Source organism: Bufo gargarizans, chromosome 11 (assembly GCF_014858855.1).
Source record: "Bufo gargarizans isolate SCDJY-AF-19 chromosome 11, ASM1485885v1, whole genome shotgun sequence".
In the NCBI taxonomy this organism is placed as follows: Eukaryota; Metazoa; Chordata; class Amphibia; order Anura; family Bufonidae; genus Bufo; species Bufo gargarizans.
In genome coordinates, this window is record NC_058090.1 from 8,519,433 (window position 1) to 8,531,467 (window position 12,035).

The 12,035-nt window shown below is 45.7% G+C and overlaps 1 protein-coding gene across 2 annotated transcripts in view; it reads left to right on the top strand.

Moving 5' to 3' along the window:
• Positions 1-12,035, top strand: part of UNC79 (unc-79 homolog, NALCN channel complex subunit) — a 94,844-nt gene that overhangs the window by 13,583 nt on the left and 69,226 nt on the right. For both annotated transcript variants that reach the window (XM_044272616.1, XM_044272617.1), the window contains exons 5-9: positions 2,549-2,613; positions 2,937-3,025; positions 3,402-3,442; positions 9,064-9,092; positions 10,761-10,996. In XM_044272616.1, coding sequence (XP_044128551.1) covers positions 2,549-2,613; positions 2,937-3,025; positions 3,402-3,442; positions 9,064-9,092; positions 10,761-10,996 — 460 coding nt within the window. The remainder of the gene's footprint in view (positions 1-2,548; positions 2,614-2,936; positions 3,026-3,401; positions 3,443-9,063; positions 9,093-10,760; positions 10,997-12,035) is intronic.

The window sequence follows — 12,035 nt, forward strand, 5'->3', positions numbered from 1 at the left end:
TACATTACTTATCCTGTACTGATCCTGAGTTACATCCTGTATTATACTCCAGAGCTGCACTCACTATTCTGCTGGTGCAGTCACTGTGTACATTACATTACTTATACTGTACTGATCCTGAGTTACATGCTGTATTATACTCCAGAGCTGCACTCACTATTCTGCTGGTGCAGTCACTGTGTACATACATTACTTATCCTGTACTGATCCTGAGTTACATCCTGTATTATACTCCAGAGCTGCACTCACTATTCTGCTGGTGCAGTCACTGTGTACATACATTACTTATCCTGTACTGATCCTGAGTTTCATCCTGTATTATACTCCAGAGCTGCACTCACTATTCTGCTGGTGCAGTCACTGTGTACATACATTACTTATCCTGTACTGATCCTGAGTTACATCCTGTATTATACTCCAGAGCTGCACTCACTATTCTGCTGGTGCAGTCACTGTGTACATTACATTACTTATACTGTACTGATCCTGAGTTACATGCTGTATTATACTCCAGAGCTGCACTCACTATTCTGCTGGTGCAGTCACTGTGTACATACATTACTTATCCTGTACTGATCCTGAGTTACATCCTGTATTATACTCCAGAGCTGCACTCACTATTCTGCTGGTGCAGTCACTGTGTACATACATTACTTATCCTGTACTGATCCTGAGTTACATCCTGTATTATACTACAGAGCTGCACTCACTATTCTGCTGGTGCAGTCACTGTGTACATACATTACTTATCCTGTACTGATCCTGAGTTACATCCTGTATTATACTCCAGAGCTGCACTCACTATTCTGCTGGTGCAGTCACTGTGTACATACATTACTTATCCTGTACTGATCCTGAGTTACATCCTGCATTATACTCCAGAGCTGCACTCACTATTCTGCTGGTGCAGTCACTGTGTACACTACATTACTTATCATGAGTTACATCCTGTATTATACTCCAGAGCTGCACTCACTATTCTGCTGGTGCAGTCACTGTGTACATACATTACATTACTTATCCTGTACTGATCCTGAGTTACATCCTGTATTATACTCCAGAGCTGCACTCACTATTCTGCTGGTGCAGTCACTGTGTACATACATTACTTATCCTGTACTGATCCTGAGTTACATCCTGCATTATACTCCAGAGCTGCACTCACTATTCTGCTGGTGCAGTCACTGTGTATATACATTACTTATCCTGTACTGATCCTGAGTTACATCCTGTATTATACTCCAGAGCTGCACTCACTATTCTGCTGGTGCAGTCACTGTGTATATACATTACTTATCCTGTACTGATCCTGAGTTACATCCTGTATTATACTCTAGAGCTGCACTCACTATTCTGCTGGTGCAGTCACTGTGTACATACATTACATTACTTATCCTGTACTGATCCTGAGTTACATCCTGTATTATACTCCAGAGCTGCACTCACTATTCTGCTGGTGCAGTCACTGTGTACATACATTACTTATCCTGTACTGATCCTGAGTTACATCCTGCATTATACTCCAGAGCTGCACTCACTATTCTGCTGGTGCAGTCACTGTGTATATACATTACTTATCCTGTACTGATCCTGAGTTACATCCTGTATTATACTCCAGAGCTGCACTCACTATTCTGCTGGTGCAGTCACTGTGTACATACATTACATTACTTATCCTGTACTGATCCTGAGTTACATCCTGTATTATACTCCAGAGCTGCACTCACTATTCTGCTGGTGCAGTCACTGTGTACATACATTACTTATCCTGTACTGGATCCTGAGTTACATCCTGTATTATACTCCAGAGCTGCACTCACTATTCTGCTGGTGCAGTCACTGTGTACATACATTACTTATCCTGTACTGATCCTGAGTTACATCCTGTATTATACTCCAGAGCTGCACTCACTATTCTGCTGGTGCAGTCACTGTGTATATACATTACTTATCCTGTACTGATCCTGAGTTACATCCTGTATTATACTCCAGAGCTGCACTCACTATTCTGCTGGTGCAGTCACTGTGTACATACATTACATTACTTATCCTGTACTGATCCTGAGTTACATCCTGTATTATACTCCAGAGCTGCACTCACTATTCTGCTGGTGCAGTCACTGTGTACATACATTACTTATCCTGTACTGATCCTGAGTTACATCCTGTATTATACTCCAGAGCTGCACTCACTGTTCTGCTGGTGCAGTCACTGGGTACATACATTACTTATCCTTTACTGATCCTGAGTTACATCCTGTATTATACTGCAGAGCTGCACTCACTATTCTGCTGGTGCAGTCACTGTGTACATACATTACTTATCCTGTACTGATCCTGAGTTTCATCCTGTATTATACCCCAGAGCTGCACTCACTATTCTGCTGGTGCAGTCACTGTGCACATACATTACTTATCCTGTACTGATCCTGAGTTACATCCTGTATTATACTCCAGAGCTGCACTCACTGTTCTGCTGGTATTACACATGGCTAGGTGTAAGGGCTTTTATGTCACTGCTGTAGTAAACACTATTTTGTTTTCCCAGCCTGGAATCCTATTCATTGCCAGCACATAGAATGCCACAACGCCATCAACAAGCCGGCAGTGAAGGTACAGCCGATCCCCCATGTGTGATATATGTGTAGCTGTGTCTTACATTCCCTCTGGAGACGTGTCCTGTGTATATGAAGCGATCGGTGAGATTCGGATGATTTCGAGCGCTGATCCTCTCAGTGAAGGGTAATGACTGGTGAGGTGATCCTTCCATATCACAGGAAAGCACAGGTGTGGCCCCCAGCAAACAGCTTCCTGGACCCTGGAGTGGGTGTTATCATGGGAAGAGGAATATTGGGCTTGTAGTTCACCAATGCTACCACTAGATGTGCACTACTGTAAGGTTAACCTGACATCATTTTTTTTTTTTCCTGCGGCAGATGTGTATTGATGCGGCACTCTCAGTGGCCCTCGGGGACAAGCCGCCCCCACTGTACCTGTGTGAGGAATGCAGCCAGAGAATCACAGGGTGAGCACCTGAATGTGTGTCGTGCGCTCCCTCTTGTTGCAGCTTTTGTAGATGAATATCTCTTGCCAAAAATAATGTCTTGTGCGTAGTCTGAATGACATTTCAGCTAGATTAGCGATGGGGGCGCTGTTGCATAGATATCTATGGAAGGTATTTGCTGCTTGTGGTGGTGAAAAGTGGTACTGCAACTGAAAAATGCCTCCTTGCAGTCATGGTAAGATTGGATGGATCCATTCCAAAAAAGTGACCAGTTACATTCAGCGCAAATCTCTAGCAGATGCTAAATGTAGTTTGTATGGAATAAACTGTACTTTATAGGAACTTGTAAATTGTCCGCCTGTTACTCACAGATCTTTCTGTTCATTTATTCGCTCAGGGATCACAGTGCGTGGCTGATAGATGTTCTCCTCCCGCAAGGTACGTGTAATGCAGCATCAGTATATAAATCATTCAAATAATAAGAATAATAGCAAATAATAAGTAACAATAATAATCAGTATAGGTCCATTCACACGTCTGCAAATGGGTCCACATCCGTTCCACAATATCAGGAACGGGCGCGGACCCATTCATTCTCAATGGGGCAGGAATAGATGCGGAGGGCCGCGGCTCCGCAAAAAAATAGAACATGCCCTATTCTTGTCCGCAATTGCGGACAAGAATAGGCAGTTTAACATATAGCACATGGGTCATATGCTATAGGGCAGGAGTGCACAACCTGCAGCCCGGGGGCCACATGCGGCCCTTGATACTGTGCGGGTTCAGTCTGGCAATGTGGCCCCCAACTATTAAATGTTGTGCACCCCTTCAGTAGGGTGTAGTTTATATATATTAGTACCTATGGTGCAGTCCGATCTATTCCCTATAGCTCAGACTCAGGCCTCTTGCACACAAACGTTTTATTTTTTTTCGTTCCGTTTTTGCGGATTTCCGTATGCGGAACCATTCATTTCAATGGGTCCGCAAAAAAAAAGGAATGTACTCCGTATGCATTCTGTTTCCATATTTCCGTTCCTCTGAAAGATAGAGCTTGTCCTATTATTGCCCGCCAATAACGATCCGTGGCTCCTTTGAAGTCAATGGTTCTGCAAAAAAAACTTAATGCATACGGAATGCATCTGTATGTCTTCCGTATCCGTTCCGTTTTTGCGGAACCATCTATTGAAAATTTGATGCCCAGCCCAATTCTTTTATGTACTTACTGTTTAAACATTATTGTATGCTTCTGTTTGCGATCCGCAGAAAACGGATCACAAACGGAACAGCAAAACGGAACGGAAGCGTAAACACTACTGAAACAAAAAAATGAAAAAACGGATCAGTTTAAAACGGACCGCAAAACCATACGGTCGTGTGCAAGAGGCCTCAAGGAGAGAAAATCTGCAGCTGCACCTTCCTTCTGGCATGGGGTCTGAGGAGGTTTCCGACATTTAGGCCTGTCTCAGATGGCCATAAAGCTGTTTTAGGATCGATCTCATGTCCCCACATTGTCCGTCTTAGGGCACTTTCACACTAGCGTTATTCTTTTCCGGCACTGAGTTCCGTCCTAGGGGCTCTATACCGGAAAATAACTGATCAGTTTTATCCCCTTGCATTCTGAATGGAGAGCAATCCGCTCAGGATGCATCAGGACGTCTTCAGTTCAGTCTTTTTGACTGTTCAGGACGGAGATAATACCGCAGCATGCTACGGTTTTATCTCCGGCTAAAAATCCGATACACTTGCCGGAATGCCGGCGTTTTTTTTTCCATAGGAATGTATTATGCATTCAAAATACTGCAATGCCGGATACGTCCTTCTGGTCTGCGCATGCGCAGACTGAAAAAAATAAATGCCGGATCCGTTTTTACGGATGACACCGGAAAGACGGATCTGGCATTTCAATGCATTTGTAAGACGGATCAGGATTCTGATCAGTCTTAGAAATGCCATCAGTTTGCATACGTTTTGACGGATCCGGCAGGCAGTTCCGGCGACGCAAGTGTGAAAGTAGCCTTACGCTGGGTTCACACCTGAGCGTTTTACAGCGCGTTCCTACGCGCTGTAAAACGCACAACAGGCAAGAACCAATGATTCCCTATGGGAATGGTTCTCACCTGGGCGTTTTACAGCGCGTACGATCGCGCTGTAAAACGCCCGACGCTCAAACAAGTGCTTGAGCTTTTTTTTGGGTGTTTGTCGCGCGTTCCCGCACATAGATATTCGGGAACGCGCGACAATGTGTGCACCCCTGTCTCTGTATGCGCGATTGTAAACGCCCGTACAATCGCGCATACAGAGCGCTCGTTTCAGAACGCTCAGGTCTGAACCCAGCGTCACAGAACAGCCATGATGTTAGAGTCTAGGATATTATCTATCGATCAGGGCACAGAAGATGAATCGCCTGGTAATGGACATGACTGACGGCAGCCGATCCCCCCTTTAATGTCCTGGTCATGGGAAAACTCCGCACATTAATCACTTTCCAGAATCCATCAATAAGTCATTCACTCAGCTCTTTATAAAACTATACGCAACATAAAAACCAATCACGTAGAAATGTAGAGAAAAATCAGCTCAAATCACAACAGAATGTAATGATCCATCATTTCTGTCACTTCTATAGCGCTGACATTTTCCACAGCGCTGTACAAACATTATCCTCACTCGCTGTCCCCAGAGGAGCTTACAATCTAAATTCAGTAAAGTCAATGGAGTATAAAAAGGAAACCCACATACAAACTCCATGCAGATGTTGTCCTTGGTCGGATTCGAACCAAGAACCCCAGCGCTGCAGGGCACTAGTGCTATCCATTTATACATCCAAAAGAAAAATATTATCATACTGTATAAAAATGACACAAAATAAAATAATTCAAATAAAAGAATGAATTCACAATTATCATAATTGAAAAGAATTAAAAGAAAAGAAAATACCATTAAATAATGAAACAACCTAAAAATAAAATATATTCTGTACAAAGCGAAATAAAGTAAATATATAAATACAAGAATTTAAAAGAAAAACATTATGGAAAAAAAATGTGTAAAATAATAAAGCATAACATAAATAAGAAATACTTGGTTTTTTTATAATAAAAAATTATATTGCATAAAAGTAAAAATAAGAATAAAATATTCACTGCATTTTTAGATTAGATCAGGGGGGCAGCGTCTTCCGGCACTCCAGCTGTTATGAAACTACAACTCCCAGCATGCTCGCTTAATCAGCTGTTCTTGTAACTCCCATATAAGTGAAGGGAGCATGCTGGGAGTTGGAGTTTCTCAGCAGTTGGAGAACCCGAGGTAGGATATGGTTAAAGAGGACCCGTCACCGCTCCTGACACGCCTGTTTAATAATTACATGCATTCCCCGTGTAATAACAATTCTGGAGTATTTATTCGTATGACTCTATGTTGTGCCTCTCCTTTATTATTGCTACTAGAAGTTATGAATGGATTGCTAGCAGTCTGCAGTAAGGGTACAGGGGGTGGTAACCAGTTGGGGGTGTGTACCTGCACAGTCTGAAAATGGCAGCACTGATTGGATAGAGTGAGTTTGTGCAGGGACACACCCCCAACTGGTTACCACCCCCTCTGTACCCTTACTGCAGACTGCTATCAATCCATTCATATCTTCTAGTAGAAATAATAAAGGAACATCACAACATAGAGCCATAAGAATAGAGGCTCCAGAATTGTTATTACCCGGGGAATGCATGTAATTATTAAACAGGCTTGTCTTTAATCCAGTTTTCAGAGCTCCAGATTGAAGACTCATTCACACCTGCATGTTTGGGATCCAGTGTTCACGAAGAGCAGATTTGTTGCAGACATTTCTACCTCAGTCCCATTCACTTGAATCAGGTGCCAGAAATCCATGCACCTGCTGCAGAAACAACCCTATTAACCCCATAGAAGCCAGTAGAATGGATGTCCGAACGCCCTGTCCCCTGGAGTCAGTTCTGCTCAATGTGTAAAATTCCAATGGCTGCCACTAGATGGCACAAGCGAACCTGAGTTTATAGCAATGCAAAAAATAAATACATTAGGCTACATGCCCACAAACGTTAGGGCTCCGTGCCCGTGCTGCGGACCGCAAATTGCGGTCCGCAATGCACGGGCACAGACCGCGGGGCAGCCGCACTCCGTAGTGATTCCGTGGGGTTCCGATCCGTGCCTCCGTTCCGCATCTCCGTGATTTCGGACCCATTCAAGTGAATGGGTCCACGATCTGTGATGCGGAATGAACACGGCCGGTGCCTGTGTATTGCAGACCCGCTGTATGCGGCCACAATACGGCCACGGGACGCATGATCGTGTGCATGTAGCCTAAATGAATAAAACAATAATAATACTGTAGGCACCACTTAAAGGGAGTCTGTCACCTCCAAACTAAGCATACCGCCATGTAGGGTCGGTGCCGCTATAGATAACCATGTGGTCTTCTAATGCTGAGAAATGTTTCTTTTTATCCAAATGTATTTCCCGGTGCACTGTGGGCGTGGCCCCGCTCCATTCGGTGCACCATGGCTCCGCCATAACGCCGCCGTCGCCTCCCTTTCCTGTTTGATTGCCAGTCCCTGAGATTCCGGAGCCGGTATCAATGACACAGGGGACACCAGGTGCACCGTATGGAATGGTCACGCCCACGGTGCACCGAAAACCTTATTTGCATAAAAATAAAGAGGCATTTTTCCACGATTAGAGGAGTAGATTTTTACAAGGAAAGTATGGGAATGTTTCAGGCCACCCACCCTAATTGTGGAGGTGACAGACTCCCTTTAAAGACACAGACAATGTGCATTATATAAAAGTACCGGTGTATGTAAATTACAGGTGGCGGATTATCAGACTTTCTGGACTATTGGATGCTGGAATAAAGGGGTTTTCCGGGTGTTTAATATTGATGACTTATCTTCAGGATAGGTCATCAGTATCAGATTGGCGGGGTCCGACACCCGGCACCCCCACCGGTCAGCTGTAGCACTGCACCGTCCATTGGATAGTGGCAGTGCTTGGTATTGCAGCCAAGGCTCACTTACATTCACAGCACCTAGGCCAGTGATGGCTAACCTCTGGCACCCCGGCTGTGGTGAAACTACGACTCCCAGCATGCTCCATTCATTTCTATGGAGTTCTGAGAACAGCCAAGCTAGTGTGCATCTTGGGAGTTGTAGTTTTACCACAGCCGGAGCGCCGGAGGTCAGCCATCACAGACTTAGGCCATGTAACCGATGAACATGACGTCACTGGCCTAGGAATGAGGCCGCAGCGCTCACCGGAGAACAGCGGCCTCTTCAAACAGTTGATCATCAGGGTGTCAGGAGTCGGACCCCCACCGATCAGATATTGATGACCTATCCTGAGGGTAGGCCATCCATAGCAAAGTCTCGGACAACCCCTTTAAATAAATGTCACTGCAGGTATTCCTATAGTAAATGAATCTGGTAGCTCAGTCCGTGAATATGGGCGACACCTGTGCAGTGTCGCCGCTCTGTTTTTTGGGTGCACCTCTTACAGGGGGTTGTCCAGTAATATACTTATGTCTCATCTGAGGGGGCCCAGTCCCTGTTCTCAGTATGTCCTAGTGACCAGTCTCCATCAGGCTACATGCACACGACCGTATTTTGTTTCAGTGTCTGATCCGTTTTTTTTGCGGATAGGATGCGGACCCATTCATTTCAATGGGTCCGCAAAAAACACGGACAGCACACCGTGTGCTGTCCGCATCAGTATTTCCGTTCCGTTGCTCCGCTAAAAAAATAGTGCATGTCCTATTTTTCTCTAGTTTGCGGACAAGGATAGGCATTATTACAATGGATCTGCAAAAAAAACGGATCCACAAAAAAAAACGGATGCCATACGTAACATCATCAGTTTTTTTTGCGGACCGCAAAACACATATGGTCGTGTGCATGTACCCTTAAATGATAAGAGATTGGTCACAGAGACCCTCGGCAATGGGGAAAGGCGGCGTGCACTAACATGGCGCCAATGTGAATAACGCTGTATGTGATAGTGCTGTTTACTGAGTCTTATGTACATGTCTCACGCAGCTGAGATTTCAGCCATTTGTCAGAAGAAGGTAAGAAGCCCCCAGCTTTGCCGTCCGTGTTGTTGCTCATCTCCGCTGTGACGTGCCTGTCTGTGGCCTGTGTCGTCAGTTGTCAGTCATAGGGGATAACACACACTGTCCTGCATTCCACCGCGCCGTGCCTTTAATCACAACGCCCGCTCCAGCATAGCACAATCAGATTTTATTTACTGTTCTATTCGGTGGCTCTCTTGTGAGACTACAACTCCCAGCATGCAGGGCATGCTTGGAGTTGCAGTTGCACAGCATATGGAGAGCCGGAGGTATCAGGGCAGGTTAGGAGGTGTAGTAATGTCCGCTCCAATCCATTCATTCTGATTTTGTGTCAGTGAAGCTTAAGGCTACTTCACACTAGCGTTATTCTTTTCCGGCATTGCGTTCTGTCCTAGGGGGCTCAATACCGGAAAAGAGCTGATCAGTTATATCCTAATGCATTCTGAATGGAGAGCAACCCGTTCAGGATGCATCAGGACGTCTTCAGTTCAGTCATTTTGACTGATCAGGAAAAAGATAAAACCGCAGCATGCTACGGTTTTATCTCCGGCCCAAAAAACTGAAGACTTGCCTGAATGCCGGCTTTTTTTCCCCATAGGAATGTATTAGTGCCGGATCTGTCCTTCCGGTGAAAAAATAAATGCTGGATCCGTTTTTTCCGGATGACACCGGAAAGAAGGATCCGGCATTTCAATGCATTTTTCTGACTGATCAGGATCCTGATCAGTCTTACTAATGCCATCAGTTGGCATATGTTTTGCCGGATCACTCTGCCGCAAGTGTGAAAGTAGCCTAACCAATGTCTGATAACACATTCTGCAACTTTCAGTTTCATTTTCACCTTATCCAAAATCCCAGCTTGCTGTCAGTGAATGAAACAAGCACATTTATATCCAAAGGCCGAAATCCCATCCAGCGCATGCAGCCGCAGGGCTGTGATACCATCTAGACCTGCGACTGTCTCATGTGGACAGCCTAGGGATGTTCCCATTCAGTGACAGCAAGCAGAGAAATTCAAAACAGTGAACTAAAACATAAAGGGGGTTATTTACTAACAGAAATATGTTTATATTAGGCGTATTTCTGGCGCAGATTGCATCTTTGTGTCTCAGTCTGCTACTTTTCCCCGCTCACACCAGGTCTAAAACGTGGCCGTGACGCAGGCGGGGACGGGCCGGCAGGCGTAGATTTAGAAAGTGGCGGTGGATCCGCTGAAGTTATGTAGAGGCCGGCGCCTCTACATAACTTTGGCGGATCCACCCCCCCCCCAACGAATGGGGCCTTATTAGGACTGTCGTCTAAAACGCTGGTCTTAATAAATGGCGCCCGAAGTGTATTAGAAAGTTTAGAACGAGCAAGCTTTACTGACAGAAAACCAGTCTAAAAAGTCACGCGGCTTCATCGTGTTTTTGCATGCGCAGAATTGATATTTCTCGCCCACCGTGAAACGTTTCGTGAGTGTCCATCATCATTATCACGCTGCTGCAGAGATTTGTCCTTGATTACGTAAAAAGACTCATTTCACTGTCAGGCTTCCCTAAATTAGCAGAGTGAAGTATGCTGGGACTTGTAGTTCTCCATCTGAACACCTCCCTACGGCCGACCCCCCCCAGCTGTGCCCGCTCTCTGTTCTCACAGTAATCCGTATTTCTTACTGATTTGCAGAACTGCAGCTCACACGTACGGAGGGCGGTGGTGACCTGCTTCTCTGCGGGATGCTGCGACCGCCACGGTAACCGGCCGGTGCGCTACTGCAAACGCTGCCACTCCTACCACCACAGCAGCGAGGCCGGGGGAGCGTCCTCATCGGAGACCCACCTGTTTCAGACCTCACCACCTCCCATCAACACCCGGGAGTGCGGGGCGGAGGAGCTGGTGTGCGCGGTGGAGGCCGTCATCAGGTAATGAAAAGAAGGTCATAAAATTGGTTGGAAAAAAGGGCCGTCTGATGAAAATGGGCCAAAACCCCAGACACCGGGCATGAGGATGCCAGTGGTTGAGCCCCACGTATAGTCTGACCAGCATCATGGCAAAACCCACTTTGGGAGCGGGATAGGGACACATATAAGGGCCTGAACCTGCATCACCGCACAATATTGTAGCAGCAGTTTTACCTAAAAAACTGTGCAGACTTTGGCGACATGCCGGCCGAGTCTTGACCGCCTGGCGCACGTGTGTCTGTACCCAAGGCGGATGTCTGTCTCTGGAGGACACTGCATCTTCAGACATTACACCGACACTGAGATTTTTCCATCGCTTGGATATGCTATCACTGATTGATGGGGTCCGACCTCTGGGACCCCCAGTGATCCTGAGAATGAAGGGGCCGCACCTCTGGTTTAGCGTTGCTTCCAGGGCTGCAGTAAACGATTATTTTAGTAATTGAGTATTCTATCGATTATTTTTTGCGATTAATCAAGTACTCTAATAAGAAAAACCTTCTTAAAATAACGAATTTCTTTCTAAAAACTATATTTTTATCTCTTACAGTGGTAAAGCACGTAATTGCACACACATAAGGCTTCTTTCACAGCTGCAATATACATTCTGTCAGAAGAATGTACCGTATCGGGTATAGCTGGATCCTGCCGGCTGCTGCAGCGATTGATACCCAGCATGTAATCCAGAACATGGCCAGATGGCCTTGGACCGCATTATAGTCAATGAGAGCATATAGCTGGTTGTATCCGGCTATACCCAATACTTTATACTGCAGCAGGCTGCTCTTCTGCCAGAATGTGTATCTGACGCTGGGTTCAGACCTGAGCGTTCTGAAAGGAGCGCTCTGTATGCGCGATTGTACCGGCGTTTGCAATCGCGCATACAGAGACAAGCGAACGCCCATTGTCGCGCGTTCCCGAAAGTCTATGTGCGGGAACGTGCGACAAGACGCCCCAAAGAGGCTCGTGTACTTCTTGGGGCGTCGGGCATTTTACAGCG